Here is a 26,535-nt window from a genome sequence, read left to right on the forward strand (position 1 = left end):
CCCCCCTCACAATCTCTTTTATAAAAGCCCTAATCCCATTGGGTGCCCATTGCAGCTTATTGCCTTCATTTGTCTCCAGTATTATCATTAACAGGGGTGATTGGCAGTCCCATGAGACATTTTTGGCAAGGTCCTCTCTTTTTTAACAAGTAAAGCGTGAAACTAGAGCCTTTTTAGCACCAATACTTTCTGATCATCTGTTATCTCTCAGCGAGCATATTTGATTTTTGATTAGTAGCGCATGTCTTTTTGAGGCATTCAAACACCATGTAGACCTGATGTTACCTGGCAGATTATAACAGTGTATTTTTAGCAATGCAGCATATGGCATCATCATTGATTCTGTAATTACTGTAATGTAAATAAAGACCCTCTTTTTTTTATTATTATTAAAACTATGATTTAAGAAAAGATAATCCTTTATTGTCCCCCATGGGGGAAATTTGTCTTGGGACAGGGGAAAACACGCTTTATCAAAAAACAGGACAACACAACACAAAGCAGCACATAAACAAACACCATAGAACCATAGAACAAAAATAGATACGAGACCAAGTATGACCACGAGTGATGCACCAACAGGACCTTTAAATCACTCACAGCAAAGGGATGTTAAAGAAGTCTATGTGGAATTTGAACTTTGTGCCATTTTTTTTTTTTTTTTTCATGCGAATTGGCCCAGTAATTACAGAGATATTTATCATAAACCAGATCAACAAATCTACAGTCTGATGGTTAAAGGGCCCGTGTAATGGTTTTTATTTTATAATGCTGTTATCTCATCAAAAACATACCTGGAGTTGTGTTTTGTTTCATTCAAACATGCTTGAGTCATCCTGCATTATTAGTCTGTTTGTCACATCTCCAAAACTCAAAATGCTTGGTCCCATTTTGTGATGTCATTAAGTGGTAGTTTTCAAGTTTTACAGCTACCTTTTACCTTTTGTTTGGTAGAGATTGGCAATTTCACAGCTGACATTAACACAGTTTGAGAGAAGAGCATTTGTGAATGAAATAAAACACAACTCCAGGTATATTTTTGATGAGGAAACAGCGTTATAACATAAAAAAGCATAAAAAGGGACCCTCTAACCATCAGACTGTAGATTTGTTGACCTGGTTTATGATAAATATCTCTGTAATTACTGGGCCAATTCACATGAAACAAAAATTATATGAAGTTCAAATCCAACATAAAATCATAAGGTTCAAAGTTTGGCTATCAGGTTTTTGTATTGTCCTATTTTCATTTCCCAGTGAAGAGTATTTTGCATCACAGCAGTATTTTTTTAATTAAGAACCTACAAAGATGAGACCACAGCATGCCAATTCATGGAACATTTGGGTCCAAGACTGAAACATTACAAAACAATGAGCCAAAAACCTCAAATGTATAAAGCTATAGAGACTTCTACAAACAACAGGGACTGAAATGAAGAGAAACGTGAGGCGTAATCTAGACACAGAACTTTGATGGTTCCTCCAAACAGCAAAAAGAATACAGCCAGGAAAAGCATATAGGGAAATCTTTATAGGCCAATACACAAATGAGCAATAGTTTTAGCCTATATATTTCAGTCTGTATATGATTACTTTTCCCCACATTTGGCAAATGACTCTCTATGCTTTCTCCAGGAGGGACTTGGCAGAAATGGTAAAATGAAGGAGGGGAAAGAGAGTGAATTTATATAATTGGGATATATAAATGAGATATGAGGCAAGTTGAATTGGCTCACATAAAATGATAGATTACCCAGATATTAGATACTATAGTGCCTTGATATATCTTATTTTTCATTAACCGAATGAATTAGAGCAGCATTGCAAAAATAACTATTACTAAGCCATTTAAACCAGTACATATTTCTTTTTGCAATATAAAACAAAACAAAAACACATTTAAAAACAATGAAAAGAAGACCTAGACACTCTGGGACATTTTTTATTGAGCATCAGAAGTAAATGAGTAGTAGTGTTCGTGATTCTTTTTAAAAATACAAACAAAAGCTCAAAAACCTACATTATCTTATTATACTGTAAGAAAGAAAGATATCAGGCTCTCAGTTGGATATTGAATATTTGAAAAGTATTTATTTTAAGAAGGCAACATTAGAAAACACATCAGTGCATCTCGGTTTGGGCCTTTTTCAGGGTGTGATGACATTATTATATCATCATTATATTGTAATACATTTTCTCGATGCCCCAGTCAAGACCGCCAAAGCAAGTGGATGGAGAAAATTTCATAAAGGCTTTAACTCAAATGAATCAAGTTTTTGAATAACCATTAAAGTAAGTATTTGCACAACTAACACTTTTACTGAGAGAGCTAAGCTAACAAAACAACCTTATTTGATTTTATTGAATTCAAATGCAGAAATGTGAATTACTTATTATTAAATTTAAAAAAGGGTGGAAGAATGAACAGGTATAAGCAGACCAGTTGACAAAGAAGGACAAAGGGGTCTGTTGTCCCGGGTCTCAGGGTTTTAGGGGCCCAGAACTGGACCTTCTTATTATTCATTTATATTAGAGGGGGGCCCATAGTAGGCTTCTTGCTTCAGCCCTCAAATTTCTGTCGACGGGCCTGGGTAGAAGTTTGCTAGTACATGTATTAATAACATTTAAATATGAATACTACATAAAGCGCTTTCTCAGAACTTGGAGACCAAAGTTGTAATGGTAATATAATAATTCACAAACCAATGTACTTTGATTAGCTATTAAATCTAAAACCTAATAAACTCCACCATAAACATCTGTCGTGATCAGTCCCGCTGGTCTTGAGGGGGCTCTCCTTTGACAGAATGATAATAAACCTTTTGTGATCTATGCTCCACAATCAAAGGGTCATGACAAAAACTCGACCACTCCACCGATCATGTGACCTTTCCTTCAAGATTTCACTGATAAATCAATGTGTGCTGCTTTTAAAGAGCCTCCAGGAGCTCATTAAAGATGTTTATAATGACTGAAGCCGCCCACTCCACTAGTGCTGCCTATTAACTCACGGCTCATTGGTTTATCACTGTGCCCTGGTTAAATTGAATGACTTTTTTTTTTTTTTTTTTAGATTTGTTGTATAGTTAATGTATTTTTCATGTATTGAAATCATATACAAATTCACTACATCTTACAAAAGAAAAAGATTGTCTTTTTAAATTTAGCTATTTTTCAACTGAAGTCCCCATGCAGCTCAACACAGCCATAATTATATATATATATATATATATATATATATATATATATATATATATATATATATATATATATATATATAGCACTTTTACTTCAAGGCACTCAAAGCTCTTTACATCAAGGAAACACTCACACATTCACACGCCAATGTACACAGACACTATATAATATCTTACCCAAGGACAAAATTACAGCATTCATCTGTGAGAAATGGAATAGCACCACCAACCTGTGGGTCAGTGGATCTGACCACTTAACCAAAGATGTTTATGTCAAAAGTGGGATTCGAATATCAACCTGTGGATCATTGGAGAAACACTGAGCTACTGTTGCTGAAAATACATAATATTTACACTTGTACATTAACTTAGCATATTAAAATTCATATTACGCAATAGTGTCATTATTTCAGACATATTAGATGTTTTCACTAAAAAATACTGTGAAATTCTCATTCAAATATTAAAAATAGTTGTGTCCTTGTTTTTGCTGTGAATATTACAAGAATTTAATTAATTTTGTTTTTATTGGGTTAACAAACTGTTTCCAAGTTTAACGTTGTTGGTAACAGCACTGGCCTTAAGTCCGGTGACTGGGCTTTGTTTTGTTCCTCTGTTTTGCACATCACTTTCCCACAGGAACTTTTAGACACACATTAATGGATTTTTTTCCTGTTCACATTGGAAATTTATAATAGTAGAAAAACTCAGCCTGTTAAAACTGGCTATTGATTTGAATGGGAGACGGTTATAAACTACTGACATTCGTTTGGAAACAAATGGAGTTATTGCTGCTCTTATAATTGTATTTTTAAAAATTCATTAGATACAAACAAGAACATTAACTTATGTACTTGTAGGAATAGTGGAGTAGTACAGTATTTTTAAAGGTCCTATATTACACAGAATTGATTCTTGTGAGCTTTACGCCATGTTAGAATGTTGTTACCTCCTCACAAACATATACCTGGAGTGGTGTTTTGTTTCATTCACACGTGTTTGAGTAACCTCTTATTATTAATCTGTCTACATCTCCAAAGCTCAAAATGCTCTGTTCCAACTTGTGTAGTCATGAAGTGGTAGTTTGGAGATAACAGTTACTTTTTTTTTTTTTTTTTTACCTTAAATTCAGTAGAGATCGGTAATTCCAGGGCTGAAATTATCCAAGTTTTTTGTTTTGTTTTGTTTTTTTAATTAGTACTTCCTGTATTACCACATGACATCACAAGGTGGTACAGAGTGTTATCTGTTTGAGAGAAGAACACAGCCTAAATATGTAATACAAGTTGGAACAGAGCATTTTGAGCTTTAGAGATGTATACAAACTAATAATAAGAGATTACTCAAACATGTATGAATGAAACAAAAGGCAAGGCAAGGCAAGTTTATTTGTATAGCACAATTCGTACACAAAGTAATTCAAAGTGCTTTACAGAATAAGAAATACATTAAAATCATAATAAAAACTAATCAAAACATAAATAATCATGAAGATTAAAATAAAAAAGAGAGACATAAATTGGAGAGAAGAGAGCGGAATGAAAACCTTTCAGTTATATGCACAGTTAAACAGAAATGTTTGAGCCTGGATTTAAACAGCGTCAACAAAACACAACTCCAGGTATGTTTGGATGAGGAAACAACATTATAACATCAGTCAGAAAATAATGTAATATGTGCCCTTTAATAAATGATTTTATGTAACTGCAACTGGAGGACGAAAATTGCTGAATTGTGAAAATGAAATATATCAAAACAGTTTTTATTCATATTTTAACAAATTTAAGACACTGCATATATCATTGTGTTAATCTGCTTCTCCACAGTGTTTTTGTAAAATGCAAATAGTTAGTGGACATTTGCCCGCAGCTGAGACGAGCAGAACTCTCCCATTATGACCAAACATGAAATGAATCCACTGGGACCAATTTTGTGCCAAATAATCAAGACATTTTCATTCATGACTCCAGCCAATTGGAAATCTGGAAGTCTCAGTTTGTGCAGAGAAGTCGTGATGAAACAAAGGGGTGATAATGGGCCACACAGAAGCAGTTGGAGGCTCTGCTGGGATCTTCGCTCAGATGCGTCACTGGGACCAATATGGCCACTCCAAAATTAAATCTGCCGTCCGCTCAAGTAAATAAAAGTGTCTGTCAGTGTTTGTAAGAACACCAGAAGACTTGTTTTTTATTGTTTTTGTTTTTTTTATTGACTTTATGACAAAAGGTATATATTCTTTGTATTTTCTGTATTAAAATGTGTCACTGTCATTGATTCCTAAAGTGTTGACTTCATGTAAAGAAAATGTGCATGTGGTAGCACTGGTCCTGGGAATAGTAGTAATAGCGTAAAAAGAAAGAAAGGGACATTTTCAATATAAAGAAAAAAGTGTGTCTTGAAAAATATACAGAGACAACAGTAATTTATCAAGTAACCTGTCTGTCTCCATGGAGATTTCTTTGCAAGGGATGTTCCACAGTATGGCATTGAATTTATTTACCTATAGAGGGAAATAGATGAAACTACCAGGCCAAGTTACAGATCAGAACTGTGGAGAGGAAACACACTCATCGTAAGATTATATGATTTTTCAGGGAAATGTCTAGCCTCTCTAAAAATGAAATATAAGTACGGTACAATATTTATTTATTGACATATTGACCTTGTTCACATGCACACCAAAATCTGATTATAATTTGATTTCTGGACTTTTAAATGACTTAAATGATTTGTAAACAGCAAAATCTGATGTGAGTAATCAGGGACCATGGTCAGAAAGAAAGGAGCATTTGCATGTCATTTTTAAAATCTATGTTATCTAATGTTATTTCCTCATCACAAACAGACCTGGAGTTTTGTTTTCTTTCATTCACACATGTTTAACACACAAATCCTGCATATTTAGGCTGAATTCTTCTCTCAAACATAAAACACTCTGTTGCACCTTGTGATGTCATGTGGTAATATCAGAGGTGCTCCACTATTTTTTGTTTGTACACATATACCTTCATTAGAATCATTCGGATAATTACAGTCCTGGAATTGCCAATCTCTACTGAACTAAAGGTAAAAGTTTTTGTGACATGACAAGGTGTAACAAAGCATTTTGAGTTTGGGAGATGTGGACTGACTAATAATTAAAGACGCAAAATACAAATCTGGGCATGTTTTTGAGGAGGTAACAACATTCCAACATGACTAAAAGCTCATGAGTCAGTTTTGCGTAGGACCTTTCAATGATCTTATGACTCTAAAATATTGATATGAGACATGTCACTGTAGCTGCTGTGGAGCAAAGCAAAACATCTGGCACACCCTCCACCAGAAAAGTTACATAGTGCATCTTTAATGTGATGTCTATTGGTTCATATTTACTAAATGTGGGTGTAATTAAGTCAGCTTCTCACCACTGTATGTTTTTCTTCTTCTCTGTTTGTGGAGCAGAGATGAGTAAAGCCTCGGCTCTCGTCAGCTGTTGGCAGAGGGGCGAGCGGGCGGTCCGTCCTGTGGCGATACCCCGGGTCCTTTTGGTTTGAAGTTTAATGATGCCAGCTGCAGCTACACCAGCCTGCGCACGCTAACGAGCTGGCACCCACACGGACGGGACCACCACAGCACCTGCCAATGTAGCACACGTTTGGGGGGGCGGGGCTCCGGAGAGACTGTCAGGGCTGTGTGTACTCAGGACAGTACCACCAGGCCTCTGTCTCTTTGAAGAACGCCCCAATTTCCATATTTCATTACACACTGCTCACTGACAAGACCCAGCCAGATGTTCTATTTTCAGCTATTTAAATTTTGACCTGCTTTTCTAACGTGACTGCAATGAAAAACAAAAAAAATCAAGACATGCCAAAGCTGATGGAGAATCAGACACATCTTGTAATTTATGTCTTTCTATTCTCATAGTGTTAGGACAAGATTTACACTTGGTAAGAGGATTTTTAGATGAGAAATGCATTTATGTGTAAAAATTATTGTAGATTATTATAAATTGAAAGGATATTTGATATTAGTCTTAGCAATTTAAATTAAAATGTAAAAGGACAAAACTAATTGAACAAAACAACAAACAAACAAATTATGAGGGACTAACATTGTTGTTTATAAAATTAACATTTACTGAGAAATTTTGAAATGTTTTGTGATATTACCATTAGAATAGATTGAAAATGTGTTCAATTAATACTCTGCAGCGGATGGTATCAACATTCCCTAGGGGTGTGACACTAACTGTAAGCACTGCTCTGTCTGAGGCTTGTTAGATTTTAATCTGAGCGTTTTTTTAACACAATCTGACTTGATTGGAACTACAGGTGTGGTGATATGTGCACTTAAGTTTCTCACACATAAAATTACAGTCACACGATAATAATTACCTAGAGTTTTTCAGTTAGTCATTTCAGTTAAACACTTTTTTGTTGAAAATCAAACACCTAAACAGGACTATGAACAGTCGTATTGATCACCGACTCCTGAAAATTTGTTGTTTAAATCCATTTTGTATTTTTTTTCTTGAGTTTTCAGACTATCCTAAAACTTTTTTGGGCAACTGCAGAAACATTCCACCATAGAAATACATGTAGAACATCCTCAGCTTGATGTCACCGCAAAGTATCAATAAGAAAAACTGCCTCTTGCCGCCCCTTCCATTTAGTTCGAACAATTCATCACATTGTAGAATCTGAAATGGACCAATGGCGTCGCCCTGAACTTCAAAGCTCCAAACATATGCCTGACAGTGTAATGGCGCCTGGCAGAAGGACGCTTTAATCAGATGCAACGCTTGTTTTTGGGCTCCGAGCTGTAGACCTTGTATTTATGATGGCGCGTCTCTGAGTTTCCGCCGCTCAATGGGCTCCTAACTGAGTGATGCATGCCCGCGAACGCCACATAAAGCACCTCTCTGCCGTACTGTCCCTGAGCCTTCTCCCATGATTCATTTGGGTGGTATTCCTGTTGAAACGCCTGTTAAATTGCCACGATCCGACGCAATCTCTCATGCAAAAATACATCGACAACCGTGACCTTTTTGTGCATCTGCCGCAAATGGTACTTTGTCATCGCAAGTGAGCCGACTCAAGGATCAATCTGATTTTGTGAGGACAGAACTTACTCGGCAAAGTCTCTTTTTCTTGGCCGAGTGCGTCAGTCCATGTCTGGCCTTCATGGAAAATAAAAATATCAGCCCTTGAAGAATGAGATGGGAACAAAATCGGAGATGGAAGGAGGGAGAGTGCATGGCCCGAAATTGTTCTCAATGTTGTTACTTCAAAATGGCATCTTTCTTATACTGGTGGATTGTGACTAGTCTATAGTGGTGTCATGATACTAAAATAAAATAAAAAAGGAATATAGTGGATGCTCAAAACTGATTCTGATACAATATGATAATAAAAACCCCTCTTTATTTAGACAGTAGAATGTGATTTTCAACATTAAACCATAGTACTTTCTTTTATATTACCATGTGGTCTTATATCTCAGTTGTCCAGGTAAGTGCCACAGTGGTCCATGGGCGTATACTAATATAATAATAACAGTAATAATACAGGCCCTTTAAAACATAAATAACAAAATCTCAATTAGATATAGCTTAGCCCATATAGATTATTAATTATTCACCCCCAATCATTAGTAATGCAAAAATAAAGAAAGTAGAGTGCAAAGTGGTATTTATTCCCTAATTGTGAAAAAATATGCATTTTTAAATAAATATATATCCACATGTTATTCATAAGAGGTCATATAAATTAATAGAAATGTAATAATTATAATCTTGCAAGTATCTCTCTAACACAGCTGATAAACTCTTACTCTTAAATGTAACAAATGTCCCTTAAAGCTGCAGAGCCTGGGCTTAAAGTCACTAACATCACTCGTGGGGGAAAGCTGTTAAATAAAAATGCTGCAGAGATAGCTAGAATTTCACAAATGATTAAAAGCAATAAATCCGGGGAGCTAAATGTCATCCGTACCGCTGCATAATCACACTGCTGAAGTTTCAAGATCACAGGGATCAAATTAAAATGCAATATAGAGTCTGAGAAAGAGACGCAGGTCATGTAGCGGAGCAGGAGACACAGTATTATTGAGAAAAACATAATTACAGTCGGTTTATTGTAGTTATTAACACATGTCCCTAAACTGTCATACACTGGGTAAATATATGCATTCATTTTAAAGCTCCAAGGTGTAACTTTTGAGCCAAAAAAAAAGGCTAAAATAAAAATGTCTTAAAAATGTTTTAGGGTGTTTTACTTCACTGAAACCATGCATCCTTAAGGTGAGCAGGCTTGCATCTCCACAAACCTGACTCTTACTTGACCTAAAGAGAGCCTCATTCAGCTTGTTTCTATGGAGATGATGTTGCTTTCCATTTCACTTTCCCAAAATGTACCTGTCTCCATGGAGAATGTTCAAGTAGTTTTAACTTTCTATTTACATGCAATCATGCAGGTGATGTCTGCTTTGAAAAACATAGCTTATTTTGTAAAAGCAGATATATCTTGGGAAAAATGAAATTCACTGATATTATACATACATTTTGAAAAAGACATTTTGTTCTATGAAAACCAGAAGGATACAGCTGCCCAAAAGACAATTTTATCCAACTAGACAGATTGTTAGGACCAAAAGTTAATTCTAAAACATTTTTCACTTATGGTTCAAAAAGTGGTACAGGCTGTTTATTGCAAATTACCTTTCACCAGGTCACAATATGTCCTTCTTTTGACCCCCTTTAAATGGCATAGCAAACATAATTATGATCTATTTATTGCAGTCTAATGTAATGTAACCTACAGATATGTGGCAAAGAGAGAGAGAGAAATATGGGGGCTATTAGATCTTAGGAGATCTTATGGCACGAGATCTTGCCCTATGCCAAATTTAAATTTTTAATAGAAACCAAGGGATTTGTGTTTTGTTTCATTCATACATGTTTGAGTAATAATTCATTATTAGTCTTTCTACATCTCCAAAGCTCAAAATGCTCTGTTCCACCTTGTGATGTCATGAAGCAGTATTTTGAAGTTAGCAGCTTGAGATGAACAGTGCCAGTGCTGAAATTATCCAAATGATTCTAATGAAGCTGTATGCAGTTTAAAACACAGTGAAGCAGAGTGGAGTGGTTTCTGTTTGAGAGAAGAACTAAGCCTAAATGTGGGGGATTGTGTGTTAAAAGTGTGTGAATGAAACAAAACACAACTCTGGATATGTTTGTGATGAAGGAACAACATTAACACATAGATCTGAAAGTAGAGCAGGCCCTTTAAGATGAGTTTATAAGAACGTGGACTTTCACTTGGCTGTTCGACAGCTTTGTGATTTAGTGTGTTTTGTCTGTTTGCATAGTGCAGCATCATCTATACTCTCCTATTTGACCTTTGCCATGACCTTTACAAGGCAATTTGCGGCAGCAGCAATCACCCTGCCTCGCCTACAGTCATTTCCGCCCTCATTATTTTTGTGTGGTACCTTTGCGTTGAGGCTGGAAAAGGCCTGGGGTCAAAGGTCAGAAGGAGGAGGCTAAAGACGCAGGTCAGATTGGCTTTACAGTCGCATCTTGTTTTGTCCCTGGAGGTTTAAACTCTCGATGCCCTCGCTGTCCATCAGAAAATGACCCTCTCTGGCGGCTTGGCACCTGGTCTGAAATTGGAACATAAATAAAATGTGACAAGACTCAAAGTAGCATTATTTTTGACATATGTTGTCTTATGTTAGGCTAGTTGAGACTGGTGTTAACATTGTGGATTCGTCATGTATGATTTGTAAATGTAAATGTTTTAAAACTGATATTGTCTCAAATATTCACTCTTTTTCATGCAAATAAAAAAGTAAAAGTGCAGTATGCAACTTCTATGGTGGACGGTCGGCTACTTGCTTGGCTCCATGGAGATGTTATTTCTTTGCCTCAAATGTTCCATAGTAGTAGTATCTTAAAAAAGCATGAATTCCTGTTATCAGGTTCTTTTTTCAGACCAGTAGTTTCTTTTCATACCTGACAGTTTCGACTGCTCACTAGTGGTCTTCCTCAGAGTGGTCATGATATGTTGCTGACTACCAACGTTTCATAACTTCATACATGCCCTTATTAATGCAAACAAGTGTCAAAAAAGAGTGCACATTTATCTGAGTAATTATCAAGTTGTTTTATTTCTGTTTTAGAGTTACAAACCAACAAGAGGTGAGTGAAAAGGTTTGTTCTTAATCAGAAAATAGGTACAAAGTCCCTGGGAATAATTAACAGTCTAAGAGTCTAAAAGGCCTTTAAGTTGTAAACAGACAATTTTCACATTCAGAGTAGTGCTACTTCATTGATTTACTAAAACAGAAAACCAAATGTTATGGATAGGAGTTGGCTGCTTCCAAAACCCAGATGTAGTACATGGCCTTATTATGATGTCTTATTAAACATCCATGCTTTATATATTTTCAGCACCTGTTTCTTATGTCAGTGTTTCCTCTCCAACCAGCTGTCCAGTCTCACAATGGGTCAACTACTTTCAATTTTTTCCCAGTGGAGAAAATGACAGGCTACACAGCAAACTTTGTAAAATGGGCATTGTTCAAGCTGAATGCTGTTATTTTGTTGTGGTAAAAACAGTGCTACAATGCCAGAGGAGTGCCTTCAAAAACAATTGGAAACACAAGCCCTCATTGATGCAGTAGCTTGTGACAACAGAAGTAGTTAATGGTGCACTGTGTAACTTTTCTGGAGGAACATGTTAATACTTTGGTTTAAATTGTCCACTGTATGTATTAAACTAATCTATCTTGCATTTATTCATCTACAGCTGTTATTTATTGCTCAAAAATATCTGGCTATTTGGCTTGCATGGAGTTTATGGCCATACTGTGGAACATTCTTGGCACATCTCCACGGAGACAAGCACGTGATGGACCCTCCAGCAGACAATTACACAGTACACCTTTAATTTTGAGTTCTGCAGTGATAACTATAGAAAAGTATGTACTCCAGTTGTAGAGAGGGCTGTTTAAGATGTGAGCTCCTATTCAAATACGAAGGTCTCCTTGACATTTGCAGCGCTGCATCGGCTGCTCATTCTGTCACATTCCCACGAGCAGCACAGGGGACGCCGCACACTGTTGACATTTACAAGACTATCTCTGTGAGAGCAATTGTATTCTATATGAAGAAACATCGCCATCGTCTTTGTCCTGGAGGCATGACAAAAGCTGCCAATTATAGAGTCATTAGTCTAAAGAAAAGCAAAGAAATCAGATTTTGTAAAAGGAGTGCATTGTAGAAATGGTCAGATGTGAGTTTTAATGTTAGATTTAGATCAGTGGTTCTCAAACAGTGTTATGTATTAATGTATGAGTTTCAGAATAATAGGAAAATAGGACTTTCACTATAGCAATTACCAGTTTAAGGTGAAATGTCACATATAACAGAAAGAAAAAACCCATGAGCTATGTGGGAGTCTCTGAAATTCAAAAAATTTAACTTTGAATTAATCCTTATTTAGAAGTAGAAGAGGTTTAGTCCTGTTTTATACCCCATAGTCCTGGTATAGATCTGGTTTAGATCTGGAGGAACTCTGAAGGTCATTTGTAGGTGGTGCATTGTATAAACTGTTTGAGAATCACTGGATTAGAGAATGCAACAGGTCATGAAGCAATGCTAGCGAGGGACATACCAGTGACGGTACGTCACTGGTATGTCCACTTAACTGTTGCAAGCTCACCTCCAAAACACTTGTGCCATGCCTTTTTATTATATTTTAATACATATTATGTATGATATTTTTGTATGTAAAAAAGAAAACAAATCTTTGAATGTTTCACTACCATAAGGGAAAAGTCATTGTTATGACATAATAATGTAGCTAAGCATTAACCCAGTCAAACTGATTAGGCTCTGGACAAAGGCCAAGAATAGAATAGTTGAAGACAGTTCACTGGCAGCAGGGTGAAAGCAGGGCAAGGGCGATATGAGGAGAACAGGTCCATAACAGAAGCATGATAACAACTGCAAACACAAAGAAGGGCTCATGCAAGGGTAAAAACTATGATGGTACATGGCAAAATGAAATTAAACATGGTAGAAATTAAGAGAGGTCACAACATTAACTTTATTGACAAACTCCCAAATAAAATGGAGGTATCAGACAAGACGTCAATGAGGTTAAATGACCTTAAATTAAATAAATGTTTGTGCGGCTGAGCCTGGTTTGTTCAGAACCTGTGCGGATTTGCATTAGAAGCTATGCATTTTAGCTCAACTTTAAAGTCCAGTTTTGGTCCAGAATCATTGAATAGTTTAGAAGTCAGGGCGGTTCTTCTCCAGTTTGCTGTAGTCCATGTTGACAGCAAAAAGCTAAAATAAAAACAAAAACAAACAAAAAAACAATGATTACTAATAAAACATCTTAAAATAACATATGAGATGGTCAGATTGTTAAATGTTCTACAATTACTTTAACAGGAAATCAGATTTGCTGCCACAAGTCAGCCTTAACAAGATTACACCATGCAACTGATCCAACTCTAACAGAACTAATCCACTCAAACTTTGGCAAAGGTAGGGGAATCACAACATAAGAAAACACACCTTGTACTGGTAATTTGGACTCAGTTTATTCCAGGGCTCGGGGTTGTTCTTGCGGTCCCAGCTAGAGGATAAGATAAAAGGTCAAAGATAGTAAACTTACAATGCTGCTTTTGGACATTATATTTTTATATCATCATCATAAATACGGATATGGACAATCACCAGACATCGGGGTTCCTCAAGCCCAGGCGAGCGAGGTAAATCATGGACATGGCAGTCCCACCACCGATGAAGATGAACAAGGGGATGAGCTGGAGGAAGGAAAACAAAAATCACAATTAAAAACAAAACAAATAAACATAATAATACTTAATCACATGTAACATTAACCCATCAAATTAATAGCTTTATATCAGAGGCTGTTCAAATGTGATGAACCGCTATAAAAGCTAAAATATTATGAACCAGTCCAGCAGTCTTCTTGTTTTGTTAACTGTGCAATTTTCATTTAAATCGATATAAAGTCAGTAAATAATAACTGAACTATGTATGTATAGCAAAATGTTAATTAAATCCAATACTGAGAATATAAAGTAACGAAAATGCGTCGCAGCTGACAGCTAGCATTACTAGTTGAGCTACTGGCACTTAGCCACCTTAACCTTAAATGTTGCGTCGACCCTCAGCACTTAGCCGATAGATTCCAGTGTCCTCAAATGACTTCAAAACTCCTAACTATCAGGAATACAGCCCCGCGTATCCACATTTTAAGCATAGATTTAACTTTTTCATATGTTCCAATGATTACAATAGTGACATCTGAAAACATGGGGAATGTCAGTGCGGTCAAAGTGGAACTAGCATCACTACTGCTAACTAGTGATGCTATGCTAGTTAGCCACAAAAATGTTGCATATAGTGAGAAGTGAAATCAAAGACTTATGAGATAAATTCGCCAAAGTACTTAAATTGTACTTACAGCCGGGTGACTTCTCAGTTGTTTCTTCACCAAAGCCAGCATTTTGACTTGTTTTGGAGAGGGATTTATCGGAATTTGTACAGAAATAACCGGATTACCGAGAGCCGAGCCAAAGGCGTCGCGGTTTATCTGAGGAAAAGAGCGGAAGAGGGCCACATGAAGTCATCTTAGGATGCTAACCAGACCGCCTGAGAAAACGCGTTTAGAATGGGAAAAATACAGAAAACATCAAAGAAAAATTATGATAGACAGATCAGCAGATAGATCACTTGTTATTTTTGATACTTCAGATCGCTCAATTTCAATAAATATGATACTGTGTAACTTTCCTTTTTTGTGGAACTTATTTTAATCTGGCAAATATTTGAAGACCAAATTTAGATCAAAACAATTTTGGCACTAGTACAGCTCATAGATCTGGTACAGCTGTGCGGTCACTCGCTCATTCACGTGCTTAAAGTGATGCTGCTCTTTATATTAAAGACAACTGTAATATAATACATTTAAAATCAACTAGCTACTACGGGATTAATGACTTTGAACAATTAAGTTCTTATGGTCTATCAATACACAAAACATTTAAATTGGTTAAGCAGCATTAAAATGGCATTTTAAATCTCTATTACCTCTATAAGTGATACACCAGTTGCCACTCTCTTGTGCTTAGCTTTGCTTGTAGCCTTCCACAGTACAAGACAAATAACCATGGCTAAACTGCACATTGAAATGCATACAACTGATCAATGCAAGCTAAACTAAAACAAGAATGCATCTTATGTCTGTGCTTTGCAGAGGACAAAAGTATGATTGTTTTATTCATACAAAACCATTTTGTTATTGGAATTTGTGACCATTCAAATTGCAATTGCAATTGCAGCCCTAAGAGCCTGTACCAGTTTTGAAACACTGCACTGTTCCAAGAACACACTGAATATGACAGTACTTAAGTAACCTGATTTTGTATTTTTATACTCATTTTGTTAAAACAGCCTACTGGAATAAAGTGCTGAGAGTTGTCCTTTCTATTAATCTCCTGCTTAATATCCTGTTGAACCAAAAAAATAAAAAATTAACACAGCAGACTGCATACATGTTGATATTTTTATAAATGACATTTTTGTGATGACAGTTTTCAACTCAAACTACAACATGATCAAACATTTGTAAACCATTCACTGGCCATCCACAGGCCTATAAGTATATTCAGGAGTTAATGCTGGGAATTCTTTAGGCCTTGTTGTGTTTAATATTTACTTTACAGCTGGTAGTAGAAAAAATACATTGAACAGCTACAGTATCTTCTGTTGTGTCATGCAGCAAGAATAAGGTTGTCCTTGAGATATGTATAGTCATATCTAATTATGTTATTGGCTTCTTTATAAGAAAAAGTAAAAATGTTCTTTCAGCAGCAGCTGAGAACAAGAGTGGACGGAGTTCATGTGAAGGACTCCTACATTTACTACAGAGCTAAAATCCGCACAGATCCGTTTACAGGCTGTTGAGGGATTCAGTGCTTCTTGGGACCTTTGCCAAATTTAGCATCCAATCCAAGACCTGAAACAACACAAAAATTAAAAACTGAGTAACAAAGCCCAAGCAGCTAAAACAATTTATACAAGTTAGATACATTGCCGGCAGCTGGCATTTTCTACTGTCTTTTGCTGATCTCCCTCAAGTTACATTTACGTAAGCACAAATGTTGCCCAAAAACTCATCATTCTTCATTCTTTGTTAAAATTGTAACTGCCCCTAATTAGTAAAGTTAGCAGCTGAAACTGTACAAGCAATGGTTATCTTGTTTATATCATCTCAAAAACATGAGGAAAGAGATTTTAGACAAAGCAGGAATGTTATCAAAAAGAAAAAAATATAAATCCACATTTTATCTATAGGTATAGTCCAATATGTTTTAATGTGGTATTACTCAAGCTTCAGAGGTAAAATTTGGGATTTTTTTGTTTTTTTTTTGATGATGATGAAGGTGACTTCATAGTAATTCTGATTCATGGAACAACAACTAACAACCAATAACATTTCCCTGTCTGCTTGTTGTGAATAAAAACAAAGAGGAGACAGAATATTGGGGGTAAAAGAAATATCAAACTCTATAAACATTAATTCACGTCTCACCTAAGAAGACTAGGATAGTGCCGACCCACTGCATGGTGGTCAGGACATTTCCAAACAGAATCACAGAGCCAAGGATGGTGAAGAACTTTCTTGTGGTGGTCACAATGGAGCAGGTCAGAGGGCCGAAGTAGACCACTGTCATAAAGATGAATGTCTAAAAGTAGACAAGGAAACATACAACATTAGAGGATCCGTACTTGTGTGGTACTATGTGGACATACAGTTTTACTAGTGTTATGTCCAGGAGTTGTCAGTACATTAACAAAATACCACAATGTTCAAAGGCAAATAAAAGCTAGGGGCTCATATAAAACTTAACATTTGTGTTCATGCACCAACAAACCATAACACTAAATAGGCCAGGGTGTATCCCTGTAATGGTTATACTGCCACCTTCTGGGTACAAAAATAGCACTTATTTAAGAATTAAAACGATTCATTATGTGTCTAGATTATAAAATGTGTGTTTTTCAAAAAGGTCAATAATGTGCATAACACTTTTTTTATTAGATCCTTTGCTATTGTGGTGAGAAATACATTTAAAATTGGGGCTAATTTGATTCTAAAGCAAAGTCTAACTATGTCTAGACTAGAGCAAAACCAGTAGTCCTATACCTATGGATATTAAAACTAGCCAACTATACAAAAATACCGTAGATTTTCACTTCTTTGAATGTCCTGAAAGCACCATAAAAATGCATTTTAAAGAATATTACTGCTCCCTTCCCAGGTGTGGAAATTATTTTAACAAACATTTGAGCAAAAGAACTGACTAAACCATTACAACTACCATAACTGCGGCTGACTGGCAAGTTTACATAGCTCTACTCACCTGACCCAAAGCACTGGTCAACCCAAACAGAAGAATATTGTAGATAATACTCGGGTGGCGTTCGGTGAAGCTTAAAAAGTCCCACACCTCACCAGTCCACAGCACAGCTACAAAACAAACAAATAAACAAAACATCTGAAAAACAGCAGTTCTTAAAGGTGCATTGTGTAACTTTTCTGGTGGATTGTCCTTCAAATGCTTTTCTTCACAGAGATGTTATTGCTTTGTCTGGAATGTTCCACAGTATAACATTAAACCTTTCTAGCTTCATGGCTACCAAAGCAGACCAAGTTACAGGTTAGAACTGTGCTTATATCTGTATTTTTCTAGGTATTTTTGAGCTATAAAACCACCTGTAATTGAATAAATGTAAGGTAGAGCTGTTTAATGTCATACTGTGTAACATTCAAGACAAAGCAATAACATCTCCACAGAGAAAAATAGTTGATGGTCCCTTCAGCAGAAAAGTTACACAATGCACCTTTAATGTTCTATCACTCAATCTGTTCCTAAACGGTTGAGTGTCAGCTGTATTTAGAAGTTTAGTGGGTAAATAGCACCATCATGTGGACAACATGTAAACAATGTGTCTCATACAACACAAGAAACCTGCAAATCACAAAATTATTAAAGAAATCTTTGAAGTTCGACCAGTGATATTTTTGCTGCATAAAACTAAACCAAGTGTGAAAAGTTTTACCAAGTTTTACCAAGGTATTTACAAGACTTACAGGATGAGAGTACATATAAGAGATAGGAGGCACAGCCAATTAGCTTGTTATATGAATGCTAACAATCTCTCAGTTCTTATATTGGCTTTGACCTGTTGATCCTCATTTCTGTGCCCATTAGTGCACGGCCTCGGAAAGCGGCTCATTATATCGCATTTGTTTTATGTGCCTTGCTCTTTAGTGCGTTATCCTCACACACCAACACTTTGAGCTTCAGGATTCCTTATCTCCAACAATAACACTGAACACTTTGCCTTAACTGAATTAATGAGAGCGTGCCTCCTGAGGGGCCTTTAAGGGGCCTTGAACACTGTTGCTTTGTGTTTCTTGACTGAGCTGTTTTCTTGTCAGCAGCACTGTCACAGTTCTCATTTGCCCCTTCTCTTTATGGATAGTACTGTTTGAAAAGTTAAGTTTGTTGAGGCAACAAGGTGTGTCTAAAGGAATGAAACACACCAATGTATACAACATAATTAAATGTAAACTAGCATTAAAGCCATAGTATGTAACTTTTATCCCCGAAATAGACTAAAGTACATGTTTTTTCATTATGCGTGTGTTTGTACGGGGCCAAATTACTGCCAAAATGCTGTAAACACATCCAGAACATTTCACAAATGTAGCAGTGTGTTTTGCAAATATGCAAAATTATACAAATGCACTTTAACCTGTACCTGTGAGACTACTTTTCAAGGGAAATATTGCTCCTTTGGCTAATATATTCTACAGTATGGCATAAAACATATTTCCATGGAGAATGTTCCAAAGTATGGTTTTAACTTTTCTCTTTTATGGAATCATGCAGTTGACATCCCACATCCAGAAAATTACATACTATCACTTTAAACTTCATATTCTTCCATATTTGTATAATTATATAAGAATCAGTAAAGATTTGTCTATGCTTACTTTCCCCCTGAATTATTCACGATTTACTATTTGTAAAAATTAGCCCAGGAATGGTTCATGGTCCAAACCTTTAAAGAATACATTAAGATTTAAGAATTAACACTCATGTTCATATAGGCCACCATGTTACTGTTGTAAACATTTTAAATAAATAATTAGTGCCAATGAAGGGTTGATTTAAAATTTAAGGGTTGATTTAAAATTTAAAATTAAAATCTTACATCTATATTTTAATCAAAAAATTTAAATTTAAAAACATGTTTGTTTTCTAGTGTGAATTATTGAGCCAACAGTGTGAAACCTGATAATGAGTTCATTTGAGCTGGTGTCTTTTATCACTTTTATCACTTTGGCAGAGCCTTAGTTTCCACCTCAAGGTGATGTAGCTCATTATGGTGATTTCTTCTGTTCTGGCTGCAGCTGTTACCTCTGATGTTGGCTGGAGGGAGACCCCAGTAGTTTCTGGCACTGCACTTTTGTTTATTTTCATTTGTGTGTTTGGCAAAGGGACAGTGGACCTACCTAGTCCAAGCACCAGAGTAGACCACAGATTTATATTCAGCATCATGTAGTTGGCTGTGGTCTGGAAACGAGCCTTCATGTGATCCTGAGCCACTCCAGTAAGACCATCCAGCGTCAGGGAGACCAGCTGAGGCAAAACAACACAGGACCATGAGGACAAATGTACAAAGCCCATGAAACAGACAGTTATATGCACCAGTGATGAGTGGATAGCAAACTGGAGATCAACTGATGTGGGTTTTTCATGACCAATGCCAATGCAGATTTTTTTTTTTTTTTAATCCAAGACAATCTGCCAATTTAGATTATTTTCCCCAAATGATACAATTTGAATTTGCTACAAATTCACGCACAACCTTGCTTTAATATAAACTGGATAAGGGAGTAGTGTAGTCATATTTTGTGCAGTGCCCCTCTTTATGCATGCAGTGCCCTCAACTGAAGCTTTATGCGTTTTTAGGCAGCTGGTTGGACCAAACTAAATATCGGCCTCTCTTGGACATTGAAGGCAGCATTTTTTTTTATATTTACGGTGTCCATGGCACAGTACATCTAAATTCTACAACACTCAAAAAGTTAGCATAAAACTCTGTTCATTATGCTTCTACTACACTCAATGAAGCACTAAAAACCTAAAGAATCGATAGTTACAGATTATAAACTCTATAAACCAGGAAAATGTTCAAATTGTTTTGAATATTTACTCAGACTTTGTGCCCACTTTAAACATCCTATATGGTTAGAGAGCTTTCTGGTCATGGGAGAGCTCAAATTGCCTCCAGTTTAGAATGCTTCACACAAGCGAACATTGTTTATATTGTAATACAAACAAAATGCTTTTCAGTATACTATGTCAGCAGATGCAGGCCTAGTTTCCTCTTGTGGCATTTTGTTAACAAAATGGACAGCATAACCTTTAGATAAAACCTTTGGAGTATTTTCAAAGATGCATACAAGACCTGCAATCTCAAATTAAGCACATAAATAATGAGAGAATGTAAAAAGGGTACCAGGAGAATTTCCCCAAAGCCAAAGACATGGTCATCTGCCACAGCGGAGCTCTTGTTCGGTTTGTAGAGGAACAGAGCCACGCCGGTCACAATCAGCAGCACACACAGATACTTGGCGAGTGGATATTTCTTCCTCAGTATCGTCACTCCAAGAATCATGACTGAAATAAGACCACACAAAATTTAAATCTGTGAACTGATGCAATATGCCATCATTATGCTGAATATTTTTTATTATGTATTTGCCAAAACTAGGGATGCACCTATCCATCCTTCTCAGTTGAGATACAAACTGATACTATAGCCTTCAGAATCAACCGATACCATAGCAAAGACAGATATTTGGAAGAGCGATAACTGATCAAGCAAAAATATTGAAGATCGGTTCAGATATCTGTTACAAGTGTTGGATTGGTGCAACCCTAGACGGTGCCATTATAGTATCTGAACAAAGCTTTTTATGGTTAATCAGTGTTTCCTAAAATATACTGTTTGTAAGTGGTCTTACAGTTATTGTTTTAATTTTATGATGATTTAGTATTCCCTTACTTAGCTCAATAAGCAAGTCAGAAGTTAATCAGTAACTGTTACATAAAGTGAGCAATTAATCAACTGAAGAAATTTAACAAAATGTGCCTTGTTCCTAATCTGAACCGCAGTGCTACCTGGGTTGAGGAAATTGACAGCAAATCTAGATTGTTATGATATTTATATTTGATCAAAATACATGTTATATACACATGTTTTAGAATCATGCAGAATGATCATTACACTGTCTAATTATGTGACAAATAGTAGTGTTAAGAAGCTACAGTGTAATGGGGTATAATGTATGCAGGCTGTTCTGGGAGCGTGGCATATGGATAGTGACAGCGTGTCTATCTACATAGTGTCAAAGATAGCTGCTCTGTTCAAACATGACGCACAGTGACATGCCCCATATGCTCTTATATAGGTCACTCTTTGTACAAATACTACTATATACACAGAAATCTGCAATCATTTAGTCAGTTTTTGTGCAGCATTTGTAAGTTGTATATTAAAGGGCCCATATTAGGCATTTTTATGATCTATGTTATAATGTTTTTAACTCATTGTGTTTTGTGTTTCATTCACACATTTTTAAAACACACAAACCCTGCATATTCAGTTCTTCTCTCAAAAAGAAAACATGCTGTTCCACCTTGTGATGTCATGTGGTAATACAGGAAGTATAAGGTGTGCAAGGATTACGTGATAATATTTTTTTATATCACTAACGCAGACAACAAAGAAAACAAATCTGTGAGATATTTACCTGGTATGGGTTTACAAGATTTTCCCAACACCTGAAATCATGAAAAGGTTTGTATTTTAGTTTTCACTGGTAATTATTAATACACATTTGAAGCATGCAGACTCACCTGTGTGGGGTAGTTGACAAACTGGAGGGCTGAGTTACTGGACACCATGGCCCCAACATAGGACAGTGAACACAATGCATAGAGCCAGTTTGTTGTGAGATCAGGTTTGGGCCCTTCAAATAACTGGATTACTGTTAAAAAGAGAGAAAGGCAAATAATGATGTAAGGATAAAGGATGGGTAAAAGAAAATTTAAATATACCTTTTTTATTTATATATATATATTATATATATATATATATATTATATTATATATATATATTATATATATATATATATATATATATATATATATATATATATATATATATATATATATATATATATATATATATATTTACATTTTAAAATATAAATATACCTTTTTTATATTATCTCAACAATGACAGTATATGACCATACTAAACTAAAGCATGGCTTTAAATGTCTTCACTGATGTTCAGTAAATGGACTTTGTCGAATTATTCATTTTAAACAATTTCTGCATTTTCTGGTATAATCTCCCATACAAGGATGGTCATCACCTGCTTATCTCCATAGAGATGTTATTTGTTTGACTATAATGTTCCACAGTATGGCATTTAACTTTTCTTTCTCAGTGGAGATATGTAGGCGGCGCCAACAGGTCAAGTTACAAGTGAAATCTGGGAGAGGCAAGTCCACTCACAGTGGATGAATCAGTGAATGCAAGTTAGACAAATGTAATATTAGCAGAAGGTTAAGCACATAGTGTATTTAAAAACAATCACAGAAACTACAAAAAGGAAACTTACATAGTCTAGCAAATATAGCATTGATGATGCATTGGATGAACACTAAAGTTCGAGCAAATCTGAACTTTTCTCCGTGGCCATAGTCTCCTCTTGTGCTGAAAAAAGAAGACAGTGTAATCGACATTTCAGATGACATAACAGGGCAGGTCAACAAGATGAAATTACTGTTGCTGTGGTTGTTAAAATGTGTTCAGTACAGCTGCTCAATCAAAAAGATTCAACATTATGTCTTTCTCCATTTGGATATTTCTTAATAGAGAAAACACTTGCCCACATCTGAGAGCATTATTATACTCTAGAATGTAAAAAAAAATACACCTGCAAGACAATGCATCCTTACCCTGACAGTGCTACAGTATTAGATAATTATAGGGTGCTCCTTGTAATTTACAAGATAATCATTATGCCATTAAAAGTCACCAGGCAATAGATGCATTTGTAGACTAGGCAGACTAAACAGTCAAAGAAACAAACCTTTTTTTAACAGTAGCTACACCCTCAAACATCAACAGAGACAAAGCACTAATACAGTTCGCCACCTTGAGCTTTGTCAAAAGTTTTTTTGTCGTGTGGAGTTTGATTCATTTATCTTTCAGTACCATAGCATAAAAGTGTTGATCTGAACCTGATAGGGACTGATAAATCTTCAAGATAAAAACTTTTGTGTTGAGGGAGTGGCAGGATCAAATGTTTGTATTTTGTCCTCAGTGAATCCCAATCTTTTCTGTCTATGTGCTCAACTTTGTAACATACTCTGGGCACTCACTACAGCATATGCAGAATTCCTTTAGGCATTATAAATCTGCTGACTAGTAGTTGTACTTTACCAATTACAACCAGATTTTCTTGTTTTAATGAGATCATTATTATTCCAAAGTTATAATAAATTAGAAAGATCTTAAAGGTGCATTGCTCAACTTTTCTGGAGGGTTGTGCGCTACCTGCTAGTCTCCATGGTATGACATTTAACATATCCATCTAACAGTTATTCCTTGCAGGTGTTTCTAATGCTTAAAAAAATACAATATGACCTTCTGTGAATAGGTGCAACTCTCCACAGATCTGAACTGTAATGTAGCATAATACTGTAACCTTCTTGTCTTCCTTGTGATAGGTAGGTTGTGGAAAACTCTAGACAAAGCAATAACATTTCCAAGGAGACAAGCAGATGGCAGACCTTCCACTTGAAAAGTTACGCAAACACAATGCACCTTTAAGGAGAGAACATTACCATTACTACTATTCATTTATTTTTCAACTGTTCATACTACTAGTACTCATAAATCCCCAGTGGTCCTTGTACTCCTGCTTTGAAAACATTGCTCTATGCCACTGTGGTACGACATCACTGTAAAACCAACCACAATGTAACTTTTACTTGTTTAGAGTTAAAATCACTGTAATAGTCATGCATATTTTATAGGTTTATGGGTTAGGTCTAAAGATCAGGCAGGATATTGTAGTCAGTTATAATAGGATAATAGTTTAGCCTCATGTAGGATTTTATTACAGGGATTAAGTCTTACTATTATATCATCTTGCATTAGATTATGTTCTTCTTTTGAAATTCAACACCACATTTCCCCCTACAACTGGAAAGCATACCAGATGGGTCACTCTCGATTCTTGAAATGCAATATCCGTCTTAAAAAAGGCGTTGACATTTAAGTAACAGCTAAAGCATTGAAATTAATACTGATTTAGGCAAGACAAGAGGGGGGAACTCCAAAAACACATGAATGATCTTGTACACGTGGGGTATGCGCGGATAGGACATCTCTGGAACAAAATTACGCAACTTACATTGTCTCCTGTAGGATCCCGTAGTAAAAGTAACAGACAAATACTCCGAAAAAGCATATGATGAACCGTATCTTCATATTGTCCCATAGAGCGGAGTGTCTCTCGGCTCCTTTGCCCGCAGCCATGCCGCCAGCGTCGTCCACCACCACGGACACCGATCCACTTCCCCCGGCTGTCCGAGCACTGATGTCCCGCTCCACTATAGCCGCTGCAGTGACGAGCCCGGAAGTGGTGCTCGTATTTCAATATACCCCTTTTTTTCTTCTGTGGGTTTCTACGTTTAAATACCCCGCAGACCTATCGCTATTTGCATGTACGGTTTTGCCACCAAGCGATCCAAATGACAAAGATTTCCAGTCATGATTTACGCACTCGATTTGTCTCGCAAAACACTTCGCGAGGTGCTGCTTAATTGCTCATCATCTCTTGTAGAGTTAAAAGCTCTGTAATGAGTATTTTCATTCAGCCTCAATTTATCCGATAATTAAAATAAATAAAGAAATGTCGTCATAACAATACAATAGGTTTAGGTCCTTTATAGCTTTACGCACAGACGCCAGCTTGCATTGATGGATAAATTGTAGCCTTTACGCACATTAAATCTTACTGCATACAATAAGACTAGATATGATTATTCTGTGAGCAATATTTGATTGTTCTTATTTAGATGTATCTATTTCCTATTTAAATACACATTTTATTGTTCTGGCAGATGTAAAGTCACCTAGTTTGAAAACTATAGGTCCTCTTTTGGAAATGTCGCCTTCCTTTTTGACGTATATATATGTGGACTGCTTTGATTGGACCATGTAAAGCTTTAATAAAAGGTTTCAGCCAGTCACGCTAGGATTAAATAAAAGGGGTGGGGCTTAAATTTGAAAACTGAATTTCCACGTGTCATATCGCTGCAAAACAACAGAGGGTAGCAGACCACAGGAATGGCACCAGAGCGTAAATTAGTACCAACAGCTGGCATTCCCAGTCAAAACATGTCTATAATACACAATACCTTTATTTAAAACAAACGGGTATCTGACTTTTTTTTTTTTTTTTTTAATTGGAAGGGCCTTGCACAATCCATAGGTGGAAATAGAAAGAAAACGTATTGTCGACACCAACAGAAATCCAAAATATTTCAAAAGTCAAAGCACAAAACCTGGACTCGTATTGCTTGAGAAGTCCAGAATGACATCTTCATAAAATACTGGGGAAGGGTGTATTCTTCTCTTCTCTAAACTGTTCATGGGAGGGAGGGGAGTAAAACTGAATAGAGATTTCTGCCTGTGCAGGGTGGCCAGACGTTTCTATTTACTAGTGACAGTCCCCGTTTTGAGTCCTGTGTCTCCTCCCTTGTCCCAGCCGACTTATCCAAAACATTTGATTTGTCCCAGTTTTATAAAAGAATGTCCCAGGTGCCCTTATCTTTCTTTTTTTTTTTTTTTTTACCAATTTAATACCAGTCAACAGCAACAATGTTGTCATTTGTTTACCTAAAATACAGAAAATGGTGCTTCAGAATGACCATAAAGCAAAAAATAAATGCCCTCAGATTATATAGTTTACTGACTGCATACTGAGAGGAGAATGGGCAATGTAATGCACTCTTTTCATAATTTTATTATACCTAACTTCCCAACCAGTTTTTAGTTTTGAAAATCTGGTCACCCTATGCCTGTGGTTAAAAAACATAACTGAACAGGCCACACATTGAAACAGAACTAAAAAAAA

General features: G+C 36.2%; 2 protein-coding genes across 2 annotated transcripts; both read right to left on the reverse strand.

Annotated features, from left to right (window-relative positions):
• Positions 1-13,273: 13,273 nt before the first annotated feature.
• LOC110167777 (cytochrome c oxidase subunit NDUFA4-like) lies at positions 13,274-14,856 on the reverse strand. Its single transcript, XM_020933159.2, has 4 exons — positions 14,696-14,856; positions 13,939-14,027; positions 13,777-13,837; positions 13,274-13,542 (listed from the first exon to the last, which is right to left on the reverse strand). The coding sequence occupies exons 1-4, from the start codon at positions 14,735-14,737 to the stop codon at positions 13,486-13,488; spliced, it is 249 nt and encodes an 82-aa protein (XP_020788818.1). The 5' UTR covers positions 14,738-14,856; the 3' UTR covers positions 13,274-13,485.
• A 922-nt stretch (positions 14,857-15,778) lies between these two features.
• Positions 15,779-25,320, reverse strand: slc35b1 (solute carrier family 35 member B1). Its single transcript, XM_020933301.2, has 9 exons — positions 24,808-25,320; positions 23,005-23,099; positions 22,233-22,363; positions 22,127-22,157; positions 20,830-20,990; positions 19,820-19,946; positions 17,658-17,764; positions 16,826-16,979; positions 15,779-16,249 (listed from the first exon to the last, which is right to left on the reverse strand). The coding sequence occupies exons 1-9, from the start codon at positions 24,930-24,932 to the stop codon at positions 16,203-16,205; spliced, it is 978 nt and encodes a 325-aa protein (XP_020788960.1). The 5' UTR covers positions 24,933-25,320; the 3' UTR covers positions 15,779-16,202.
• Between the last annotated feature and the right edge of the window lie 1,215 nt (positions 25,321-26,535).

The sequence above is a fragment of the Boleophthalmus pectinirostris genome, unplaced genomic scaffold (genome assembly GCF_026225935.1).
Source record: "Boleophthalmus pectinirostris isolate CB_2022bp ecotype Guang Dong unplaced genomic scaffold, ASM2622593v1 HiC_scaffold_17, whole genome shotgun sequence".
Taxonomy (NCBI): domain Eukaryota; kingdom Metazoa; phylum Chordata; class Actinopteri; order Gobiiformes; family Gobiidae; genus Boleophthalmus; species Boleophthalmus pectinirostris.